The sequence below is a fragment of the Dipodomys merriami genome, unplaced genomic scaffold (assembly GCF_024711535.1).
Source record: "Dipodomys merriami isolate MVZ:Mamm:240054 unplaced genomic scaffold, mDipMer1.0.p SCAF_120, whole genome shotgun sequence".
Lineage (NCBI taxonomy): Eukaryota > Metazoa > Chordata > Mammalia > Rodentia > Heteromyidae > Dipodomys > Dipodomys merriami.
Genome location: NW_027202494.1, coordinates 3,014,726 through 3,039,534, shown reverse-complemented (window position 1 = coordinate 3,039,534; position 24,809 = coordinate 3,014,726). Strand labels below are relative to the sequence as shown.

At 59.2% G+C, this 24,809-nt stretch overlaps 1 protein-coding gene across 1 annotated transcript in view; it reads left to right on the top strand.

Annotated features, from left to right (window-relative positions):
* LOC138823550 (1-phosphatidylinositol 4,5-bisphosphate phosphodiesterase gamma-2) overlaps positions 1-24,809 on the top strand; it is a 72,524-nt gene that overhangs the window by 15,493 nt on the left and 32,222 nt on the right. Inside the window, exons 3-10 of the mRNA XM_070016941.1 lie at positions 8,881-9,024; positions 11,208-11,301; positions 12,114-12,161; positions 15,826-15,910; positions 17,241-17,324; positions 17,703-17,746; positions 19,031-19,103; positions 23,163-23,264. Of these exons, the coding sequence (XP_069873042.1) occupies positions 8,881-9,024; positions 11,208-11,301; positions 12,114-12,161; positions 15,826-15,910; positions 17,241-17,324; positions 17,703-17,746; positions 19,031-19,103; positions 23,163-23,264 (674 nt within the window). The remainder of the gene's footprint in view (positions 1-8,880; positions 9,025-11,207; positions 11,302-12,113; positions 12,162-15,825; positions 15,911-17,240; positions 17,325-17,702; positions 17,747-19,030; positions 19,104-23,162; positions 23,265-24,809) is intronic.

Sequence of the window (24,809 nt, the reverse complement as noted above, 5' to 3'; positions counted from 1 at the left end):
CCACTGTGCGTGTGTGTGTGTGTGTATGTGTGTGTGTGCGTGCGTGCGTGTGCACACACGTGCGCTCAGGCCAGTCCTGGGGTTTGAACTCAGGGCCTGGGTGCTGTCCTTTAGCTTTTCTGCTCTACCACTTGAGCCTCACCCCCATTTCTGGTGTTTTTGCTTTGTTTTTTAACTGGTGAAGTGGAGATAAGAGTCTAGCAGACTTTCCCACGCAGGCCGGCTTCGCATTGGGATCCTCCGATCTCCGCCTCTGGAGAAGCTGGGATTCGGGGCGTGAGCCGCCGGTGCCGGTGTAGAAGCTTCAGTGGTGGCACTCTCTGCTCTGGGTTCCTGCGGCGGGTCTGTTTGGTTGTCTAAGAACGGTGCCAGGCCCCTGGGCCTCGGGTGGCTTAGGGCATCAGCGCCTGTGGGCCATGCGTGGACGTTGTGGGCGGCGCCGTGGGCGGCACGGTGGGCCTCCCTGGTGCTGTGGCCTCCTGTGGAGGCCCAGCCTTTGCTCACCCCGGGGGGGGGGCGAAGGAAGGGGTTCAGGGCAGTGCCCAGGGTGAGACCCGGGGCGGGGATCCCCGGCCCAGGCTGAGGGCTGCAGACCCTTGTGTAGGAGGCGTTCCCTGCCTGGGGACCCCCAGAGGCTGGGCCTGGCCCTGGCCCCCCCCCCCCCCCCCCCCGCCTGGCGCAGGGGAAGGAAGTGTCTCACCTCCTGGCGCGCTACAACAGGAACTGCACGGCCACCGCGCTGCCCCGGCCTGGGGTTTGCAAAACGCCCGGCCCAGTGGGGAAACGCGGGCCGCTAACCACAGCGCGCAGGCCAGGCCCAGCAGCCGCCCCGGCCCTGCGGGCAGCTGCAGGAAGCACTGAGCCCGGTGGTGGTCACCTTGGGGGGGGGCTTGGCCATCGTCCAGCCTCTGGCTTCACCCCCCGAGGGTAGGGGCGGGGCTTGGCCCTCCCCCCCCCCCCGCCCCCCTCAAAGCCTTCACCGCCCGGGGTGACGTGGCCAGGTCGGAGTGGAGATCTCTCCTGGCCTCTGCTCAGGCAGCAGCCATGTTTTAGGAAAGGTCATGGGGTCCAGTCCCAGAGGACCCCCCCAGCTCCCTCCCCCCTCTTGCAGGCGCATGCGCTTCTCTGCCTAACTTCCTGGAGAAGTCAGGTGCTCAGTGGACAGGCGTGTGAGGGCCGGCCCGCCGCCTCGGGGTGGGGTGGGGTGGGGTGGGGTGGGGTGGGGTGGGGTGGGGTGGGGTGGGGTGATGGCCGAGTGTTCAGAGCCAGGTGACTATGGAATAGGCCGGGTGAAGCGCGGGCCCTTCCTGTGGGCCGCGCGGGCGGAGGCCGGGCCAGGGACACGGGCCAGAGTAGTCGCAGGCAGCCATGGCGAGCAAGAAAGGGGAAGTCCTGGGGAGGAAGGGGCTCACACGAGGGGCGTCAGGACCGGGCCTGCAACCGGGGCCTGCTCTCCGTGAGGGCAGCCGCTGCTTCCTGACCCTGGCCTTGGGGAAGTGCTCATGGCATGCTTGGGGTCCTGGGGGGGTCCGAGGGGGGCTCAGGGGCCTGTGGCAAAAGTCCCTTTAAAGAGCTGGAGCTGGCCGGCCGCCCGTGGCTCCCGCCTGTCATCCTGGCTACTCAGGAGGCTGAGATCTGAGGATCGCGGCTTGAAGCCGGCCTGGGTGACAAATCTGAGAGACTTATCTCCAAGTAAGCAGCACAAAGCTAAAAGTGGCTCAAGTGGTAGAGCACCGCTCTTGACAACCGCTAGGACTGATGCACATGTGCGTGCGTGCACGCACACACACACACACACACACACACACACACACACACACACACACACACACACACACACAGAGGTGGAAGGATCACAGCCTGTCCGGGTCATCCCTGGTCATCTGCCGTGCCCGTCTGGGCTCTCTCCAGGGCTTGGCTCTGTCATCAGCCTGAGGGTCTTGAGCTGACATTGTCCGGCCTGGCCTGGCCCTGGGGCTGAGCGGAGACACCTAGAAACTCCCAGCCTCTTCTGTGGTCACTCGCTAAGACTGAGGGCACCCCCCCATCTTATCTGATGATTGACTTTGGCAGTAGGAATCCTGAATGAATACCGTGGCACCTCTCTGTGGCACAGAGACTTAACCTGGCTTTAAAGTCATCAGGAGAGGGGCTGGGAAGGTGGCTCAGTGGTAGAGTGTTTGCCTCTCATGCATGAAGCCCTGGGTTCGATTCCTCAGTACCACATACACAGAAAAAGCTGCAAATGGTGGTGTGGTTCAAGTGGTAGGGTGCTAGCCTTGAGCAAAAGAAGCTCAGGGACAGCGTCCAGGCTCTGAGTTCAAGCCCCAGGACTGGCATAAATAAATAAAGTCTCAAGGAGATTTTGAGCCGGCATTGGACCTGGGGGGGGCGCTGTGGGTGCTGTGGGCATGCGCCCCTGGAAATGGAAGCCACTGGACTCAACCTTTGTCCTGGGCATCAGAAGCCAGCCAGATGGCCCTGGGCTGTCTCCACGTGCCTGAGCCGACTCCTGTCAAGGTGGCTGGGGATGCTCACCATCCTGTCGGGTGTCTCCATCCTGAACTTGACCTCGGCAGGGCCACTGCCGGAGGGCCCCGGAGGGCACTGACCTTGGGGCTCAGACCCCAGCCCCTAGCTCCCCCCCCCCCCAGCCTGGTTATATAAAAGGGAGGCCGAGGCCACTTCCTGGCGCTGCAGAAGGTGTTCGGCCTGTGGTGGGGTACTGAGGCCTCTCCGCGTGGCTGCGGATGCTGGTTGGAGCGTCAGGATTGTGGGTTCGGTTCTGAGCCTCCTCCCCCCGTCGTGGATGGGTCCTGGGTGGATAGAGATGAGCTTTGTTTGTGGCAGAAACGGTGAGGAGCCGGTGGCCAGGCTGCTGCCGTCTGCCCTTGGGCCTGCGCTGGACGCTGGGGAGGGTGACGGAGGGCCTTTGATCACCAGCTTCTGAGGGTGCCATCCTGCTCCGTGGAAAGGCAGAGGGGAAGCCGTCTTCCTGGCACCACGCGTTTGGGGTGCCCGCTCTGCCCTCGGCCGCAGGGCGGTGGGCAGAGCGCTCCCTTTGCTCTGAGGAGCATAGCGACTCCTCCGTCAGAGTAGCGAGAGCGTCACGTGCATCATCGAGCAGAGCCGTGAGGGCCGTGCCCTCGCACCCGTGCCCGCGCGCTCCGAGCCGTTCGCTTGGAGACTTACGCAGAGATGCGTGTCACCGGCCTTGTCACCGGCATCCCGGACTCCCAGCTGAGTTCCTGCATCCGAAGCTCTTTCTCCCCGTGCCGGGGATGGGGGTCTGCGCTGGAGGGGCTGGCTGGGGATGCGGGTCTGCGCTGGAGGGGCTGGCTGGGCCGGGGATGGGGGTCTGCGCTGGAGGGGCTGGCCGGGGATGGGGTCTGTGCTGGAGGGGCTGGCTGGGCCGGGGATGGGGGTCTGCGCTGGAGGGGCTGGCTGGGCCGGGGATGGGGGTCTGCGCTGGAGGGGCTGGCTGGGCCGGGGATGGGGGTCTGCGCTGGAGGGGCTGGGCCGGGGATGGGGGTCTGCGCTGGAGGGGCTGGCCGGGGATGGGGTCTGCGCTGGAGGGGCTGGCTGGGCCGGGGATGGGGGTCTGCGCTGGAGGGGCTGGCCGGGGATGGGGTCTGTGCTGGAGGGGCTGGCTGGGCCGGGGATGGGGGTCTGCGCTGGAGGGGCTGGCCGGGGATGGGGTCTGTGCTGGAGGGGCTGGCTGGGCCGGGGATGGGGGTCTGTGCTGGAGGGGCTGGCTGGGCCGGGGATGGGGGTCTGCGCTGGAGGGGCTGGCCGGGGATGGGGGTCTGCGCTGGAGGTGCTGGCCGGGGATGGGGGTCTGCGCTGGAGGGGCTGGCAAGGCTATGACCCCCCCAACGGTTTCGCACCTGTGCTGGGATCTGCATGCGTGGCTGCTCTTCACCTGGGTGACCGCGTGGCCTCCTCCATCTTTGTGGGGCTGTTCTGTGTCTCCCTGCCCCCCCCCCCTTTAAACATTTCCATCTTCGTGTGTGTGTGGGTCTGCAGATTTGAACACGTGGCCTTGTGCTTGCTAGACAAGTACTCTGGCCACTCCACCCCTCCTGTTCGTAGTCCTCCCCTCCCCAGGTCGTGTCCCCGCTGGGATCTTGCTGCCTCTGTCTCCCAAGTCGCTGGGACGGTGGCGGTGTCCCCACACCCAGCCTTAACGGCCCTCTTCTCACCGGGACTCCAGCCATCTTAACTGTCCCTCTCCAAAGCCCCCATTGCGCAGGTACCAGGACCCCCCCCCTCCCTCTAGCCTTTATCGTTCATCTCCAGGCCCAGAAAGGGCAGGACTAGAACCTTCTTCAGTCCACATCCGAATCGCGTAGTTTTTGTGCCCCGAGGGACTTGTCACCACGGCAGAGCTGGTGACTTCCTGCCTCGTCTTCCCCAACCCAGCGTGTAGAGATAATAAACTCAGCCTTGCAGACGGGCACGGGCGTCTGAGAGCCCTCACTGTGCTGCTGGTGCATGAATGGAGGTTCTGGGAAGGAAGACGGACCAGGGGTTCCTTTAGAAGGTTCTGGAGTCTGTCAGTATTCTCAGAACCCTTCTCTGCCTGTTAAGTACGTGCACGCGTGTGCGAGTACGCACGCGCACACACACGTACTCAAAGCACGGACGGTGTGCAGGGCTGCTGGCCGCTGAGCTGGCGGTGATGGGGGATGGTCCTTAGTGAGGAGCCCGGTCGCCCTTGTGCGCGGTGCGCTTCTGCGGCCAGGCTCGGCTGGCGCCCAGCTGCCTGCCGCAGTGTGTGCCCGGCCCTCCGCAGGTGCTTCCTCTGGGTTGATGCCGGGCTCATCAGGAGGCTGCAAGACCATGTATTTCTGGCCTGGCTAGAAATAGCGGGGCGCTGCCAGGACAGAGGCAGCCGAGGGGTGGGGACGTAGCCGCCGGGGTGTGTGGGGGAAGTGAAGAGGGATTTCTGGGGTTCACCACCGTAGTTCTGCTGTGGGAGCGAACATGGCTTCCAGACAGCACGCAGCCCGGGCTGCGAGCGTGGCTCCTTCCTGACTTTCTTTCTTTTCTTTTCTTTTTTTGTCCATGGTGGGGCTTGAACTCAGGGCCTAGGTACTGTCCTGAGCTCTTTTGCTTAAGGCTAGAGCTTGACCAGTTTGAGCCGCAGCTCCACTTCCGGTTTTTGAGTGGTTAATTAGAGAGAAGAGTCTCATGGGGACTTTTCTTTCCTGGGCTGGCTTCGAACCACGATCCTCAGATCTCAGCCCCCTGAGAAGCTAGGATGACACTTCCGAGCCACCAGCACCTGCCCTCCTGTCTTTCTGATTGGAACAGGAATGTGTGCTTGATATTAAAATGTCTTTTCTCCCTTCTTCTTTTGGGTTTCTTTCTTTCTTTTTTCCCTTTCTTTTGTTGGTTTGCGTGTGTATGTGTATTTGTGTGTGTGTGCTGGGGCTTGAACTCAGGGCCTGGGTGCTGTTCCTGAGCTTTTTTGTCCAAGACTAGCACTCTACCACATGAACCACAGCTGTACTTCTGGCTTTTTTGGTGATTAGTTGGAGATGAGAGTCTCATGGAACTTTCCTCAGATCTCAGCCTCCTGAGTTGCTAGGATGACAAGTGTGAGTCACTAGCGCCAAGCTAAAGGCCAGGTCTTCTAGATTCTTCCAAAGCTGAGAAAGCCTCTGATCACCCCCCGTGCTGGTCATCCCGCTGGAGGAGGTGCAGCTAGCTAAGTGCGCAGAGCCCGGAGCAGTGCAGGGTCCCGGGTCAAGAGGCGGAGCGGAGACCAGTGGTGCTGGCGCCGGGCGTGGTGCTGGGCTGGTTGTGACTTCCTCTGGTGTCACACCAGTGGAGGAGATCGCACCTGAGCAGACCACGAGAAAAGGGAGGGCGGGAGGGGACCTGCCCGGCCCCACTCCCCACCCCCACGCCGGCTGGGAGCAGAGCCTCTGGTTTGCATCTCGGCCTCTGGACTCCAGGATTTCCTTGTGGGCTTTGTCCTCCCTCCCCAGCTGAGCCCCAGGACTTCGCCCGAGCACCGCGGCTGAGCGTGCACACTGGGTCCTGTAATTCTCCTGTGCGCAGACGTGTTGGCTCGCCCGGCCTGCCCTCCCTCCCGGGCTGGAGGGGGGCACCCGGCACCGCCTCAGCCAGTGCTGCGAGGACTGAGTCAGCCAGGAGGATGGGGACCTGGGGGAGAATTCCCAGCGCGCCTTGTTTCCTGTTGTGTGAAGGCCGATGTTGAGGTTGCAGGCATGGACCTCCGCGGGGTTGATGGGGAGAGAAGGGGGATGGGGAGGAGCTGTGTGTGGAGGGCCGGAAGAAGGGGGGGCAGCTCCAGGGGCAGTGGGGGGTGTGGCCAGGCCTGGGGAAGCGTGCGGTGGTGCTGGGCCTCGGGTGCGCTGTGGCCAGGCAAGGCCGTGTCTGTGGCTGTGTTATCTGGCTTCGTCAGGCAGGAAACCCAGCTTCTAAGGCCGCTGTGCTGCAGCTACTGTGAGAAAAAAGTCATCATAGTGACGTGCACACCGGACCCCCATGCCATGGCTGCTATTATGGAATTGGTGGGAATCTCTGGAGACTTTTTTTCATGTGCTTACACACGTGTATGCATGTACAAATACCGGACTGATATGTTCCTGAATATGTGTTGGACAGACACATTTTTTTTGGGGGGGGGGGAGAGCCTATGTTCCAGCATATTCCGTGGATATAAATGCTGGGTTGTCCATGAATCTGAATGCCCGGAGTCCTCAGCACCGCCTAATGCCGTAGAAGGGTCCGGGAGGGCGCGTCTCTCCTGAGAATGGGGCCTCATAACCCCCTAACCTTGCAACCAGGCCAAAGCCCAAAGAGCACCAGAACTAAGGATGAGGCCATTATGTCTGTAAGACCCTCAAGGGCCAGATACAAGCAACAGATGTCTGGCTTGCAGCAAAAGCTTAAAGGGACAGCAGGCGGATGGGCCATGTTCAGGGACAGAGCACCGAGGACGCTAAGAGAGCCGTTCTTCCCGGCTTGACCTAGAGATTCAGCGTAGTCCCAGCCAAAACCTGATAGGGTGTGTGTTTATCTATCCTCAAAAGTTCAATTCTAGCCTGGCGCCGGTGGCTCACGCCTGCAATCCTAGCTACTCAGGAGGCTGAGATCTGAGGATCGCACAGCAGGAAAGTCCATGAGACTCATATCTCCAATCAACTACTCAGGAAAAGCTGGAAGTGGTGCTGTGGCTCAAGTAGTAGAGCACTAGCTTTGAGCAGAAAGAAGCTCAGTGGGGCTGGGAAGGTGGCTCAGTGGTAGAGCACTTGCCTTGCATGCATGAGGCCCTGGGTTCGATTCCTCAGCATCCCATAAACAGAAAAAGCCAGAAGTGGTGCTATGGCTCAAATGGTAGAGTGCTAGCCTTGAGCTGAAGAGCTGAGAGACAGCACACAGGCCCTGAGTTCAAGCCCCAGGATTTGTGGGGGAAAGAAAAAAAGCTCCATCCCCAAACACCTTATCCCTAAGAAAGGAAAAACTCAAAATTCCCTGCTCTGCATTCATCATTCTGTGTGCCCCCAGCACACAGTACCCCAGTGGACGCCAGCTGACTCAGTTCAACTCTGATACCACGTCCCATTCCACAGGCTGTAAGATGATGACCCACACCTCACCAGCCCCAGGCTCCTGACTGAGCAGCTACAAATTGCGGGGGGGGGGGTGTTGCAGGACTGCCTCCCTTAGATTGTGCACATTTGCTAGACTGACTCCCAGAATCCTGGGGAACACTGGCTTATTGGCAAGAACAGCACAGACGATGTGGGTTTGGGGGAGGCCCAGGGCCAGGTGTGGGGGAGGGTACCTGGCTTCTGCCCAGCGGCATGCCCGCCGTCCCCGGGAAACCTCCCTGTGTTGGGTTCCTATGAAGGGTTTGCCTTGTAGGTTGAGGAAAGCACAGGCCAACTCAGCCTCTGCCTTTGTCCCCTCCCTTCAGGGAGGGAGAGGGCTGGGAAGGCTGATGGTGGATTATAGATCTCTGGTTGGATGCTCAAAGGTGTGAGGAGTTGTGTGCTAGGAAATTCCAGTATAGATGTGAGCGGCTCTTTTGCTCACATCTGTGAACCTTAGTTACTCAGGAGGCTGAGACCTGAGGATGGGGATTTGAAGCCAGCTAGGAAAGTCCATGAGACTCGTATCCCCAATGAACCACCAAAAAGCCAGAAGGAGAACTGTGGCTCAAATGGTGGAGCACCATCCTTGAGTGAAAAAAGCTCAGGGACAGAGCTTTTGTGAGTGGAGGTAACAGGTCATCAAGGTCAGGAGGACCTCTCGTGACACTCAGGGGGCCTTGTGGTTCACCTGTTGTCTGGTAGAATCTCCAAGTTCCATTACCAAAGCTTACGGTCCCTGTTTAATGTCTGCATCTCTGGAGAGGAAATTGGGAAATCCCAAGCCCTTTTATCAGCCACCTTTTCACTACTGGGATAAAATGCCCGAGAGAATCAACTTGAAGGAAGAAAAGGTTGATTCTGGCTTAACAGCCCCTGATCACCTGGCTCCACAGCACCATGGCAGAGGGGAGGTGGTGGAACAGAGTTGCTCACCTCATGGTGGCCAGGAAGCAGAGAGAGGAAGGGGCAGGGTCAAAGGCCACACCCCCAGCCACCTCCTTCCTCCAGTGGCCCCGCCCCCTGGAGGCCCCATTCAGTCATGAAGCCATCCTGGAGGAATCCATTGATGAGCTCAGAGCCTTCAGCATGCTGTCACCACTAAAGCATGTAGACACTGGGACCAGCACTGGATCGACCTTCCCCACCCCAGCTCTGGGGACATGCCGTCTGCCTCCAGGGCTGTGGGGGGCTGTGCACCCAGGTGCCACCGCTGCCTTCTGATCCGCCCTCTCCTGCTTGTTTCTTGCAGTGGACATCATGGAGATAAAGGAGATCCGCCCGGGGAAGAACTCCAAGGATTTTGAACGTGCGAAAGCTGTGCGCCACAAGGAGGATTGCTGCTTCACCATTCTGTACGGCACCCAGTTCGTCCTCAGCACGCTCAGCTTGGCAAGTGGGTGCACGTTCATCTGCTCCTCAGGAAGTTCTTCACTGGCCAGTCTCCACCCTGCCCGGCTCCCCCCAGGCCTGGGGTGGGGGTGGGGAGGGGCGGGCGTTCAGTTCTAGCTGCTGTCCAGCTGTGTGGCCTCGGGCAGCAGCTCAGCCTCTGAGCTGCAGGCTGCTTGGAGTGGAAGGGGGGGAGTGGTCATGCCCACCTCACTGGGGAGGTGTGAGGAACATTCCACCTGTCTGCCTTTGGATGTGGAGAGTCGATAGGTGGTAGAAGTGTGCTCACGGCAGGCCGGGCTCTCCAGACACAAATACCAGTTGCAGAGCTTGCCCGGCAAACGCCCATCTGAAGGTACTGCCTTGAGATCTGCATGTGCACACACACACACACACACCCCACATGCACACACAGCGCATTATGAGATCTTGTATGCACACCCATGCACCACCCACATGTGTGCACACAACACATGAGATCTTGTATGTGCACGCACGTGCATACAGCACACATACATACAGCACATGCATGAGATCTTACATGTGCACACAGCACATTATGAGGTCTTATATGCACACAGGCACATATATGCACACAGCACATGCATACAGACACAGAGTATGCAATGCACATGTGCAACATATGTATATGCACAACACAGCACATAACACACATGTTATGCTCCCTGCACACACATGTACACACTACCATGTGTCACACATGCACACACAGCAATAACACACACACCACATACCACACATGTGTACACCGGACACACTGCAACCTAGCACACATACATGCATACACACAACACATGCACACTCATACCACATATGGCAAGTTACATACACATGGCAATACACACATGCACACACAACACAATGTGCACACTAGCAACATACATACAGTACACCACACACAAAGCACATGAATGACACAGCACACGTGCATGTATCACAACACAGTAGTTATACACAGCACAGTATGTGTTACACGCATGCACACACAGCCACACATATACGCAGCACATGTATGTACTTGGCAAGGCTCAGCACACACATGCACGCAGCACACATGTGGACACATGGTGGGTGGGAGGCTGACCTTGCTGGAGAGCAGGTCAGGCAGAGCCCAGAGGTCCCGGGACTCTGGGTGGGGAGCCCAGGGGTGCCCAAGGTCGCGGTCTGAGTGGCTGGCTTCAGTGCACCTCACCTGAGGGTTGCCCTGAGCCCCAGACCTGGACGGAGACCCCAGGCCCCAGGCACTGCTCTGGGCACACTGCGTCTCGGGGCCTGTTTTCTCCACACCCAGTGGCCTTGGCCTGCTGGCTGCAGAGTGAGCTGCCTGTCCCAGAGCAGGGCGCTTCCCTTGGGACAGCGGCGCCTGCTCCCTCCCAGCCCCCTCCCCGTCCACTGGAACCAGAAATCCTGCAGTTCCCTGCAGGATTGCCGTAGGGCCATGAGCTCCACTGCGCAGTGACAGACGGCCACCCGAAGTGTCCCCATCTCCACGCGTGTGGCCTGGGGCCGTGTTTCCCGCTGTAGGGGTGTGGACTGCAGGGGGGAGGGGGGAGGGTCCTCCTGGGCAGATTGTCCTGGATGGGCTGGGGCCTGTGCAGCCACGAGGTGCTTCTCAGAGGACCGTGAGGTGGTACCTCAGACAAGGCGATGAGTGGGGGGGGCGGCAGGCGCGGGCGGTGCGGACGGCGCTGCCCTCACCCAGGCACGGGCTGTGACCCGGTGGTGGTCAGGGGTCAGCGGCGCGGCTCCACGCTGTGAGTCGGGCACTCCCTGGGGAGCGTTTCCTGTGGCCTCGGCACTTGCGGGTGGGGTGAAGGCGTGGAGTGTGAATCCCCGGAGGGGTCAGGCAGGGGTACCCGGCGCGGAGCCCAGCGCCGGTGGACGGTGGGCGTTGGTTTGGAATCTCGGTCCACTCTGGCGGCCAGCGCACACAGCGCAGCCTCCGCTCGGGGACGCGCTGGAGGCCGGCAGGGCCAGGCGGTGGGGCGGGCGCCGTGGGTTCTGGGGACTCCCCCCTCGAATGCCGTCACGCGGGGTTGTGGGGGTGTGGGGGCCTCGGCCTCCGGCCACGGGTGGCTGAGGGTGGACTTTTGGGAACTCCAAGCCCGAGAGGGGCCCAGATGGCCCCAGGAGCTCACCCCTCCCCGCCGGCTCCCCGCCCCTCTGCAGCCGACTCCAAGGAAGAAGCGGTGAAGTGGCTGTCTGGCCTGAAAATCCTACACCAAGAAGCGCTGAGCGCATCGACCCCAAGCATGATCGAGAGGTACCTGCGTGCTCCCCGCCCTGCCGCCTTGGGGGACACAGACGGGGTGGGGGGGATGTGTAAACAGGGGGCTTCGCATCTTTGAGGCCCTTCGAGTATCTGGTATACCGTGGTGCTCAGTAGCGGTGGTAGATTCTCCTGCTGTGCTCCCTGGGAGAGAGAGAGAGAGAGTGTGTGTGTGTGGGGGGGTGGGAAGGGATTGGGGTGAACTCAGGGAGTTAGGACTTGATGAAATCTCCCCCCCCCCTTTTTTTGTCGGTCTTGGGGCCTGAACTCTGGGCCTGGGCTCTGTCCCTCAGCTCTTCAGCTCAAGGCGAGCGCTCTACCACTTGAGCCACAGCGCCACTTCTGGCTTTTTCTGCTTATGTGGTGCTGAGGAATGGAACCCAGGACCTCATGCATGCGAGGCAAGTGCTCTACCACTGAGCCACCTTCCCAGCCCCAAATCTTGCCTTTTTGTTGTTGGTGGTGGTTACGGGGATTGAACTCAGGGCCTGCGTGCTGTTCCAGAGTTCTTTTTTTTTTTCCCTCCAGATTTCTTTTGCTCAAGGCTAGCACTCTATCATTTTGAGCCACAGCTCCACTTCCAGTTTTCTGGTGATTCATTGGAGATTAGAGTCTCACGGATTTTTCTGCCCGGCCTGGCTTTAAACCACAGTTCTCAGATCTCAGCCTCCTGAGTAGCTGGGATGACAGGTGTGAGCCACCAGTGCCCAGCCTGAAATGACTTCTTTTTTTTTTTGCAAGGAGCATACTGGGACTTGCACCGGTTTCTAATATTCTTTCTCTTTTGGTCTCCAATCTCTTCCTAGTTGGCTGAGAAAACAGGTTTATTCTGTGGATCAAACCAGAAGAAACAGGTAAGAATCCTTCACAAAATTTCAGTTTGCTTTAGACTTACAAGTTATTATGTTTTGGTTGCCGGTACTGGGGCTTGAACTCAGGGCCTCCCGCCTTCTCTGAGCTTTTTTTGCTCAAGGCTAGACCTCTACTCCTTGAGCCACAGCACCATGTCGGGCTTTTTGGCGGTTTTGTGGAGACAAGGGTCTCACGAACTTTCCTGCCTGGGCTGGCTTTGAACTTCAGTCCTCATCTCAGCCTCCTGAGTGGCTGGGGTTCCAGGTGTGAGCCGCGGTGCCTGGCTTTGGGGCTCAGTGTGGGTCCTGTCCAGGGCTGGGCTGAGGTAAGGTGGGGTTGCTCCAGACCTCACTCTCATTTCTTTAACAAATGTGTGGCCTGGGTGGATGCTGTGCATTCCTAGCAATCATCTCTGTGTCGAGGCCTACACGATCAATCCTTCTCCGTTGGGTGTGGGCCGGTGAAAGATGAGGGTGCAAACCTCTGTGTAAACTTGTGTGCAGACGTCTGCATCCGGTCACGGGTCGGGGCCTCCCAGGCTGCCGACTTTGACGGCTTACGTTTGCTTAAATTTGCATTTCTTTCTTTCTGGCCACGCCCACTCTTCTTTTGCTTTTGGTGTGTTGGTTCTGGGTTTGTTTTGGAGATGGGTTCTTGTGCTTTGGCCTGGTGGACAGTCGCAGGGGGGGACCTCAGACTGTGCTCTTCCTCCTGCATAGCGGGAATTACAGGCGTAGGCTGCGGTGGCTGGCTTGGTCGGAAGATGAGGTCTTGCTGACTCTTTGACCCCAGCCAGTTCAGACCACGATCCTCCCGTCTCTGTCTCCCGAGTTTACTAGGATTGCAGCCGTGTGTCACCACACCTGGAACAAAACCCCATTTATTATGCACTTTGCATGCCGGACTTTGGGCCATTCAGTCTCTGGAGAGAGTCTCTCCGTCTGTGCCTGTACTGGGACTTGCACTGCATGCTGACTTTTTTTCTTCTACTCAAGGCTAGCACTTTGCCACGAGAGCCTCAGCTGCCCTTGGGCTTTCTGCTTGTTAGAGATAAGAGCCTCTGGTCTGGAACCTTGCTCCTCAGACCTCAGCCTCCCGCGTCGCTGGGATCTCAGGTGTGAGCCACGGTCCCCTCCGCAGGGAGGAAGCGGGCTTCTGGGTGTCACCTCCCTGCAGCTCTGTCAACACATGGAAAAGCCCCACCTTTCCTGAGGCCCACAGGGAGCGCCTCGCCTCACAAGCCACAGTGTCCCAGGCGCCGTGAACACGCGGCCGCTCCCCCCTTTCCTGTCGCCCACGGGGAGGAATCGGCTCATGGTTTCCTGAAGGAGAACCAGGGGACCTGAGGCCAGGGCAGGGCTCCAGGCGGCAGGGGCCGAGCCCGGGTCCCAGGTGCTTTGCTTGGCCTGGGCTTCCGCGTGGCTTCTCATCTCCACTGGCACAGTGCTGGCAGTTTGTGGAGAATGCGCGGGGCAGGAGCTCCCGCTGGGCATTCTCGGCCCAGAGAGGCCGAGTCACGTGCCTGAAGCAGCTCAGCTTGGTGTGGACTGTGCCAGGGTAGACTATTCCGGGACGGCTTTTTCTTTAAAATTTTCCTCTTGAAAAGCTAGCGCGAGACAGAAATCTGTCCTTCCTGATGAGGAAAACCAATGAAGTTAATGTCTACCGTGAAAGCTGTAGTTCTATATGTACTATATAATCACCCGCACCCGCACACAGAGCACGTGTTTGCCCATTTTGAGGCTGGCACAGCCGCATCCGTGTCCAGCACAGCTGGAAGGCTGGCAGGGGCCTCCAGGGTCTGGCTTACCCCACGAGTCTGCTGGGATAGCCTTCCCCTTAAAAGCTGAGCAGGACTCCCTGCATCTGTAGACATTCCTATCTTGTGCTTCCGGCAGTGGGGATTGAACCCAGGAACCTCAGCTTGCTCTGCAAGCCCTCTACTCGTTAAGCAATGTTCTCAGCCCTTTGGTTTGCACGCACGAATTGCCAGCCTGGCCTGAGATTCAATCCCCCGCTTTCCATCTCTGCCTGCCAGGTTGCTCGGATTACATGCTTGAACCACCTCACCTCTCTGGGGATTTTTCTCTTGAGGTGGAGTCTCACTTTGTCCTGGCTGGCTTTGAATTTGTGATTCCCGCCCCCCCCCCCCCCCCCCCCCCCGCCTCTGCCGTCTCCTGAGTAGCCGGGATTATAGGCCTGCGGCACCATGCTTGACTTACAGGTGATATGGTGGGTGTCCGTCCATCGCTGAAGGATGCTTGGGCTGCCCCTCCTTGTCCGCTGCTGTGGCTAATGCTCCCCGCCTCTGCTTCCCGCTCTGGGCCCCGTAGACTGTCCTGGCCCTCTTCGTAACAGCGTGAAGCCCTGTGGCGCTGTTTTATGCACAAGGCCGTTCACGCCGGGCACACGGGCTTCCATTTTCTCAGCATCCTCCCCTCCCCACGGCCCTGCGGCAGATAAGACCTTTGCGGACGCAGTGTCGGCTTCCTCCGTCCTGCGGGCTGTGCGGCTGCGCTGGGGAAGGTGGCAGCGGAGACAGGCGTGGCCCCGAGCAGCTCCCTGTGTGCCGATGGCTTGCGTGTGGTTAAGAGGCTCCGAGCTGGGCACGCCCGGCATCCTCTGGGCACCGGGAATGGAACAATCCAACTATATAGTTTCACAGTGAAGCCGGGGGCCCGCGAGCTTGGTGAGTCCCCGGCAGTGCCGCCCAGGTTCCTGGATGGCCGAGCCCTGCCCGGACGGCCGCTGACCGTGTCCCAAGAATGGAAGTTCCGTGCCATAGAATGAGGAGTGGCAGCGCGCGGCCGGCGGCCATTTGAGCCCCCGCGGGTCAGCACAGATGCTGGCCGTTTCCACTCCCTGGAGAGTCCTGTCCAGCAGAGGTGTAAAAGCTCACCCTCACACCTGCTGCTGCGTGAGTGGTGGTTGGCCGTTTCATGTCCCCGGGCCGCCGTGTCCTCAGCTTAGAAGGGTCATCCCTACCTCACACCTTGGGCATTGGCCTGGCAGGGAAGGGGTGTGTGTGTGTGTGTGTGTGTGTGTGTGTGTGTGTGTGTGTGTGTGTGTGTGTGTGTGTGTGTGTGTGTGTGTGTGTGTGTGTGTGTGTGTGTGTGTGTGTGTGTACCAGCTTTGCCCGATTGGTAATGGCTGTCCCAGGTGCAGTGTGGACTGGATCCTGGCCCTTGGCCAGGCTGGCGCTGGAGACTGAGAAGAGCACGGCGATGGTTTAGTAATGTCTGCTGTGGAGGAGGCGGAGGCTGAGACGGTGCTGGTTGGTGTGCTGACACTGGGGGCTTGTTTGGGCAAGGCAGCTGATGTGGGGAGCCGCTGGGCAGTGGGCCTCTCGTGCTGGTTCGGGGTTCACGACCGCCCTGCTGGGGTCGGCCAGACCACGGTGTGCTGTGGACCCCGGTGCAATCTGTCCTGAGATTCTCTGTTCTGGCCGGCCTCCAGAACTGTCTCTGGTGGTGGGCACGGCCCCGCTCCTGGCACAGCGCTGCGAGGTGCATCTGCGCCCCGAGAGCTACGCCCACGGCCGCGCACACTCTCCACCGCTGCCTTGAGGTTGATGGTTGATGAGCTGCGCTCTCTCTCTCTCTCTCTCTCTCTCTCCTCTGTCTCTCCCTCCCTCCCTCCCTCCCTCCGTTCGTCCTCCCCACTCAGCATTGGCCTCCGAGAGATGAAGGCCATTCTGCCCACGGTGAACTTCAAGGTGAACAGCGTGAAACTCCTCAAGGACAAGTTCATGGTGAGTCTCGCAGCCCTGCAGCTCCGTCCTGCTCAGCGGGTCGCAGGCCTGCCGGGCGGCCTGCCGCGCTGGGGAATGGAGTTCTAGAAAGGTCTCTGCCCTGCAGAGGTGTAGTCTGTGGTGACTGTGATGTCTGTATCAGATCTCAGCCCTGCCTCCCCCACCACCCTTCCCCGGACAGTAGTCCCCCATTTCCTTCCCGGGAATATGAACACGTGTGTCATGCATGTGTGCCTGTGTGTGCATGCGCATGTGCAGGTATGTGGGCACACACACATACGCGCTGTATTGGGGCTTGAACTCCAGATCTTGTGCTCTTGCTTAACTTTTTCACTCAAGGCTGGTGCTCTACCACTTGATCCACAGCTCCACTTTTGGCTTTCTGGTGGTTAACTGGAGATAAGAATCTCATAGACTTTTCTGCTTGGGCTGGCCTGGAACCTTGATCCTCCTGTCTCAGCCCCCTGGGTAGCGAGATTGTAGGTGTGAACCACCAGCAATCCAGCTTCTTCAATTACTGAGCTCCTAGAACTGCTGGCCACGCCTTCCTCTGACCTCTCTGGAACGTTCCTTAGGAACTCACAGAGAACACAGATGGGTGGAGCAGAGGAAGGGGAAAATGTGGTTTCTTGGAGGCCCTGGGGGTGGGGCTGGGAGGACTGACGGCCTTCCATGTTACAGATGAAGGCACTGAGTGTCTTCCAGTGGTGTGAAAATTAAATTTCCCAGAGCCATGAAGCCGTCTGGAGTCAGGCTTAAAGAAAAGCATTATGCTTTAAAGTATAAATTATATGTAGATATTTATAAAAGCATCAGGATCGGGAAGTCCACAGTTTGTTTTGTTTCTAGTTTTCTTTTTTGTTGGTTGTGGGCTTGAACTCTGGGCCTGGGCGCTGTCCCTCAGCTCTTAAGCTCAAGGCGAGTGCTCTACTGCTTGAGCCACAGCGCCACTTCCGGTTTTCTGGTGGTTCATTAGAGATCAGAGTCCCACAGACGTTCTTGCCCAGGCTGGCTTTGAACCGCCATCCTCAGATCCCAGCCTCCTGAGTAGCTGGGATGACAGGCGTGAGCCGCCGGCGCCGGCTCTTCCACAGTTTCTTTGCCCTCCTGCAGGAGGAGTTCTCTGCAGCTTTTGGAAACCGGGCTGAGACTCTCGCAGGGGTTTTGGGGTACGCTGCCCGGGTCCCCGTGTTTTCACGGGCAAACAGGCTAGGAGCCCGAAGACAGTGTTGGTTAAGATGGATTCTAGCCACGTGCTTTCCGCTGAGGGCGGAGGCCGGCTTTGAGCAGCTTCTGACGCGCGGTGATGGCATGCGCTTGCTGTTGACAGGAAATCAGCGCCCACAAAGATGAGCTCAGCTTCGAACAGCTGCATCTCTTCTACAAAAAGCTGATGTTCGAACAGCAGAAATCGGTAAGAGGGTTCGCAGAGTCCCGCCTGCACCGGGAATCCCAGGCAGGAGCTGCTCCTCTCCCGCCTGGCCAAGGAGCCACCGTACCATACAGTTTGCCTTTATTTTGGTGTGTGTAGATGAGCGGGTACTAGGACTTGAACTCAGGACCTGGGCATGGTCCCTGAGCTCTTGTGCTCCAGACTGGCGCTCTACCACTTGAGCCACAGCACCACTTCTGGCTTTGTAGTGATTCCTTGGCGATAAGAGTCTCCCGGCCTTGCCTGTGGGAGCTGGCCTCCAACTGTGATCCTCCGATCTCAGCCTCCTGAGCAGCTAGGGCGACAGGCAGGCTGCATAACTCGCCTAACATCCTCGTTCTCTGCGTGTTCCCATTGCAGATACTTGATGAATTCAAGAAGGATTCCTCCGTGTTCATTCTGGGGTGAGGAGCTTCCCGCCTGACTCTGGCACTCGGGGCGCTGTGTCCTCTGCCCCGCTGACCTCTGGGACGGCCGTCGTGGGGGAGGTGGGGGGGTGCTGACCATCCCAAGACTGTCGCAGGAGTAGCAATGCATGGTGGGGGAGCGGGGAGAGTCCAGCGCATTCTGGAAAGAGGCCTGAAGGCCTCGGGTCTGCTTCTTGCAGTGTCCTGCGTGGGATCCCACAAGTGAACCCTTGTCTTGTTTGTCTTTTGTTTCAAATCAAACCTGAAACTCTTAATGGGTCAAAGTCGTAGCTGGTTCATGAGACCCGGGCTCAGTGAGAGCGAGTTGACACGTGGACATGGCTTCGCGTGGCGCTTGACATGTCTCAGACACGAAGGACACGTGTGCCCTTAGAGTCCCGCTGCGGGACTTGTCAGGGCCTTCCCTAACAGTGCTCACAAGTCCCACAAGTGTCCCGTGTGTCCCGCGCCTTTCTGACCAGGAGATGTGTTTGCATGGAGCTGGGGACCCCTGGACGGTGGCTGGGGTCTCGGGCTCGAGTCCTCATGGCCGAATGAATGCCTTACCTCTCATCACCGTCCAAATCTGACCCTGTCCACGGCAGAGCACATGCCAGACCGGTGTGCAATCTTTGTGTGTGTGTCTGCACACGCGCGCGCCAGTAGTGGAGCTTGAACTCAGGGCCTGGGTGCTTTCCATTAGGTGTTTTTTTTTTTTTTTTTTGCCAGTCCTGGGACTTGAACTCAGGGCCTGTTCGTGAGCTTCTTTTGCGCAAGGCTAGCACTCTACCACTTGAGCCACAGCGCCACTTGTGTCTTTTTCTGTGTGTGTGGTGCTGAGGACTGGAACCCAGGGCTTCAGGCATGCTAGGCCAGCGCTCTACCACGGAGCCACCTCCCCAGCCCTCGTTAGTTTTTTTGCTCCGTGTTGGTGCTCTGCCACCTGAGCCACAGCTTCACTTCAGCTTTTTCCTGGTTCTTGGAGATCAGAGTCTCACCGACTTTCCTGCCCAGGCTGGCTTTGAACTGCGATCCTCAGATCTCAGCCTCCTGAGCAGCTCCGGGCCTGGCGCTCCTTCCCCGCCGTGGCTGAGCCCTGGTCTCCTAGCCCCGGCGCATCTGTTCTAGCAGCCGCTCGGCCTCCAGAACGGGGGCAGAGGCCCTGGGGCGTCCCCACCTGCCCTGTCCCTGCTTCTCCGTGGGGACCGTGTGCTCGTGGGGCCTGGCACGGGGGCGCTGGCTGCCCGTGAAGGCCCCATCCTCCCTCTCTCCCCGGGGCAGGAACACGGACCGGCTGGAGGCCTCTGTGGTGTACCTGCAGGACTTCCAGAGGTTCCTCCTGCACGAACAGCAGGTGAGGAGCGCGGAGCTGGGGCCCCCACATCGCAGCCTCACCCGTGCCCGGGCTGAAGGCGGGTGCCACACAGCACGGCCGGCCTCGCGGCTGGGTCCCGCGGGCCTGCATGGAGGAGGAACGCCCCGGGGAGGGGCTGGGTCGGGCGGGGTGGCTGCACCCCGGGGCTTCGGCTGGGAGCTGGGCTGCGCGTGGGCTCTGGGGCCTGGCACGGCCTCAGGAGTGCTGATTCCCACGGGAGGTGGCATGTGCCCCGGAAGATGTGGCCAGGGCCTGCGGACGTTGTTGGGTGCCACAGTGGGAGATGCAGCTGGATGTGGGGGGGGATGCGGAGGCCACGGATGCTTCTGGACACCCCGTGGCACCCGGGGCCCCCTCCAAAGGGAACACAGTCCCCAAGACGGCAGGGCTGGGGCTGAGACACGGGCATGGCAGTAAGGTAAACCTGGGTCCTCTCACTGGCTGTGTGGCCTCAGGCAGGTGTCTTAGTCTTTCTGTGCCTCAGTTCCCTTCTCTCTAAATGGGGAGGAGAGCCACCACCCCCACCTCTGCCAACTGAGGGACAAGAAAACGGCCATAGTATGAGCACATGCGTGGGTGTCCTGAGTTTACAGTTCCTCTTTATATCCGTCATTGACGGATCAGTGACCCGGCCACCTCTCCCTTTCTTACCCTCCCTCCCTCCCTCCCTTATTTCTTTCCTCATGCTCTCCCATCTAGTCTTTCTCTTTTAGAGTACTTTTTAGGGTCACAGCACAATTAATTTACCAGGCACCGGTGGCTCACCCCTGTCATCCTAGCTACTCAGGAGGCTGAGATCTGAGGATCGGGGTTCAAAACCAGCCCCGGCAGGAAAGTCCTTGAGACTCTTATTCTTTGATGAAGCACCAAAAAGTTGGAAGTGGTGCTGTGGCTCCAAGTGGTCGAGTGCTAACCTACCACTCCAAAAGCTCAGAGACAGCGCCCAGGCCCTGAGTTCAAGCCCCAGGACCAGCAAAATAACAACAAAGCAAGAAACAAAAACAGACAAGAGAACACACCCGAACCCCAGTCTTGCTGAACAGTTCAGCGACTACTGAGCCCACTACTGTGTAGATCGTCCGTGATCTTGCCTTTGCCTCCTCCTGCAACCTGCCCCGCCCCCCCCCCCCCCCCCCCCCCCCCGGCTGGAGAAGGCCGGTGTTGCGCACGGAACGGGGCCTACTTGACAAGCCACGATCCTGTGTCACGTTCCCGTGCGCGTCAGGTGACGAGACCCGCGGCCCCCAACGAGGCCTGGGCGGGACGGCTGCCCGAGTGCCAGGCGCTGTGCCCCGCCCCCCCCGGGTAGAGATGAGTGAATGGGGGGCGGGGAGCAGCTCTGGCGCAGCCTGAGGCCGGGTCGGGGTTAGCCGCGGGGCACAGAGGGGTTTATCCGGCCGCTGTGACACTTAGCTGTCTTTCTGAGCTGTTTTATTGGCCGGTGTGACGCTGCTGAACCATGCCGCCAGCCTTGTATTTTGCTGGTGGCCTTCGAGATCCCCTCCCCCCCCCCCCCCCACGGCGGTCACTCGGGGTGGGCTGGGCCTCCCAGCCCTTTGCACTGAGAGCATTCTGGGAAAGAACTCGTGCCGGGCCTTAGAGCTGCTGTGGAGCAGCAGGCCTAGCGCCACCTGGTGGCCACTGACGCCATTTCCCCTGCAATAGAGTGAATGACTGGACTGTCATGAGTGAGGGCGGGAGGGCCAGGTGACCCGGAGAGGAGTGAGTGAGCCTGCAGGATTAGAACCCAGCACCCCTAAGCAGCCTGTGCGTTTGGGGGATGGCTACCCTGCATGCCTCCTTGGCCCTTGGGGCGAAAGTGATTACGACTCTTCTAGCAAGCACGTTGGCTGCGTGCGGTTTAGAATGAAAACCCGACTTATTTATGCATTTGCTTATTTGTTTGTTTTTGAGACAGATCCACTCGGCCCGTGCTGGCCTTGGCTGAGGTAGATCCTCCTCCCTCAGCCTTTCCGTGCTGGGATTACAGGCATGTGCCACCATACCTGCCTCAAAAACTTAAGATAGGAAAAGAGATACTAAATAGTCCCTGTCCTCGGTACTGATCCTGGTATGTAATGGCAGCGTTGTAATCAGGATGGAAACGTGGACTGTCTGAATCTCCACCGATGGCAGATTAACATAACTCAGGGGGGAGGAAGAGGAGGAGGAGGAAAAGGAAGAGGAGGGTGTGTGTGTGTGTGTGTGTGTGTGTGTGTGTGTGTGTGTAAGAGTGGGGTTAAAGGTCAGCCCCCAGAGCTGATTGGGCCTGCCTGGGCACTATCTCAGTCAACTTGTGTGCTGATAGAGGCCTCAGTTTCCCCATTTATACAGCACAGAGAATAGCATGTGCTTCCCGAGGTTGTGTTCGGTAGAAGGTAAAGTGGTCATTTGTCTTTGAGTGTGTGCCAGTATTTGAACTCAGAACCGCTCACTCTTACCTGGCGTTTTTGCTCCAGGCCAGTGCTCCACCACGCGAGCCACCGTTCCACGGCCGGTGTTCTATTTTTCCATGTGTTGTATTGTATTTTTTGCTGGTTAATTGGATTTGAACTGTGATCCTCAGACCTCAGCCTCCTGAGTGTCTGGGGTCACAGGCGTGAGCCTGTGATCAGTGGGAGGGAAGATCGTCCAGTCCGTGCGCGGGGTTGCTTGCGCCGGGGCTTTAGTTGTGTATTTATTTTTATTGCTGTGCTGTGTCACAGTGCTGAGGCATTTTGGGCCTCTTCTGGCAGAGGTCACACAGAGGTCATACAGCTGCTGGCGCCCAGGCCTTTTAACACAGCCGAGAGCTCGTTCTGGAGGGAGGTGGACGCCGGGCGCCCTCCTGAGCCGTCCCGCACTCTGACGTGTGGACTGCGGTGGCCGCGGCGCCGAGCGCCGTCTCTGCAGCCTCCTGGCGCTCCTGCCCAGGGAGATTGGCAAGAGCCGCCCGCAGGCGGGGGATGGTTTGACACCTTGTGCCAGCCAGGCGGGGCTCTGCGACCCCATTACATCTGTCTCTGTCCCCCCTCACATCCGCCCTTCCCATCCACCATAGGGCCTGGGGCACATTTGCCCTCCCTCCCTCCCTCCTTCCCTTCCTTTTTTCCCTTCCTTCCTGCCTTTTTTTGTGTCTGTCCTGGGACTTGAGCTCAGGGCCTGAGTCCTTGTTCAAGATTAACACTCTACCCTTTGAGCCACAGCTCCACTTCTGGCTCTTTTAGTGCTCACTCAGAGATAAAAGTCTCATGGACTTTCCTGCCTGGGCTGGCTTTGAACCGTGAACCTCAGATCTCAACCTCCTGAGTAGCTGGGATCACAGATGTGAGCTGCTGGCCTTTCTTCTCTGTAAGAGCAGAGGATGTAAAACGTGGCAAAGCGGAGGGGGTTAGCGCAGGCAGCAGCAGTGTGCTTCCGGCCCAGTTCTATCTTTTCTGCCCGTGACCGCCGGGTGTCGGGGTGTGGGGGGGTAAAGGCGGTAGTGGGGCAGTTTGCACCCTGACACTGCAGAAGCGATTACGGAGCTGGCCGCCTAGAGTTCAGACACCACTAGCCTCTGGTCCGGGCAGCGCACGACCTCACAGGACTGCATTCTGCAGCAGTTTTCCAGTTTGCCTGGAACGTGGACGGCTGCTTCCCAGCTCTGTGAACTGCCATCTCTAGGTGATCGCTCTGGGCCTCTCTGTCCTTGCCTCTCAAGTGGCAGTGACGTCCGGAGTGTTAAGGACTAAATCTGTGCCAAGAGCTAGTCAGGGCAGACGCAGGTCACTTGTTTTTGTCAATAAAGTTTTATTGGAACACAGCTGTGCTCCCTCGGCCTTTGTCACGCGTTGCCAAGGCGGAGTTGAGTGGGGCACCAGACGACCCTGCGTGGCCCATGGACTCGGACCCACGTCCCTTCTGCTCAAGGCCTGCGCGGCGGGAGGCCTGGGCGGATGCGCGGCCCCTGGGGCAGGCCACTCAGAGCTGGCTGAGGTTCCGTCTTGGGCCTGAGCGATGAGGGCCTTGTCACCTGCATTTGTGATGATTTCTCGTTTGTCCTCCTTGCCCTTGAAGGAGCCCTGGGCTCAGGATATAAACAAAGTCCGGGAGCGGATGACCAGGTTCATCGATGACACCATGAGAGAGACTGTGGAGCCCTTCCTGTTTGTGGATGAGGTATGGGGGCCGGGCGTGTGTGAGCGCGTGCGTGCGTGCGTGTGTATGGGCCTGGTGTGTGTGTGTGTGTGTTGTGTGTGTGGGTAGGGGTGTGTGTGGGGGGGGGGCAGGTGTGTGCGTGTGTGTGTGAGGGGGGCGGGTATGTGTGGGCCTGGTGTGTGTGTGTGCGCGTGTGTGGGGGCAGGTGTGTGTGTAGAGGCTGGGTGTGTGTGCGTGTGGGGGGGGCCTGGTGTGTGTGGGCCTGGTGTGTGTGTGTGTATGTGTGGGCAGGTGTGTGTGTGCATGTGTGTGTGTGCGTGCGTGTGTGTGTGTGCGTGGGGGGGCAGGGTGTGTGTGGGCAGGTGTGTGTGTAGAGGCTGGGTGTGCGTGTTTGTGTGTGCGTGCGTGTGTGTGTGTGGGTGTATGTGTGGGCAGGGTGTGTGTGGGCATGTGTGTGCGCGCGTGTGTGTGTGCAGGTGTGTGTGTGCACGTGGGGGGGCAGGGTGTGTGTGGGCAGGTGTGTAGAGGCTGGGTGTGCGTGTGTGTGTGTGCGTATATGTGTGTGTGCGTGTGCATGTGTGTGTGGGTGTATGTGTGGGCAGGTGTGTGTGTGCATGTGTGTGTGTGTGTATGTGTGGGCAGGTGTGTGTGTGTGTGTGTGGGCAGGTATGTGTGGGTCGTGTGTGTGCGCGTGTGTGTGCGTGTGTGGGGGCAGGGTGTGTGTGGGCAGGTGTGTGTGTAGAGGCTGGGTGTGTGTGTGTGTGGGGGGGGGCCGGGTATGTGTGGGCTGTGTGTGTGTGTATGTGTGGGCAGGTGTGTGTGTGCGTGTGTGTGGGCCAGGTATATGTGGGTCAGGTGTGTGGGTGTGGGTGTATGTGTGGGCAGGTGTGTCTGTGCGTGTGTGCGTGTGTGTGCGTGTGGAGGGGCCGGGTGTGTGTGGGCCGGGTATGTGTGTGTGTGTGGGGGCAGGGTGTGTGTGTGTGTGTGAGGGGGGGTGGGCAGGGTGTGTGTGTGTGTGCGCGTGTGTGTGCGCGTGTGGGCAGGTGTGTGTATGTGTATGTGTGTGTGTGTGTGCGTGTGTGTGCATGTGTGTGTGGGCAGGTGTGTGCGCGTGTGTGTGTGTGTGGGCAGGTGTGTGCGCGTGTGTGGGCAGGTGTGTGTGTGGGCAGGTGTGTGTGTGGGCAGGTGTGTGTGTGGGCAGGTGTGTGTGTGGGCAGGTGTGTGCGCGTGTGTGGGCAGGTGTGTGTGTGGGCCGGGTGTGTGTGTGCAGACAAGTGTGAGTTTGGCTCGCACCTGTGTCTGCTGAGGTTTGCTTCCTTTCTCACCTGTTTAAGGGAAATTGCCATTAGAAGCTCCCGGTCCAGCAATGTCCAGACTGTATTTTTTTTTTCCAGTTTCTAGAACATTCCCAACCCTTCATCTCCTTCACCCCTTTTAGCTATCTACTGCGTGGTGTTCTATTGATTCGGCCACCAGAGGGCGCCAGCCACCAGCGGGAGCGGTGGTTCGGACCAAGTGCCGAGCTTTCTGGAGGGTGGGTGGGGGGTGGGAGGCGTGGGAGGGAGG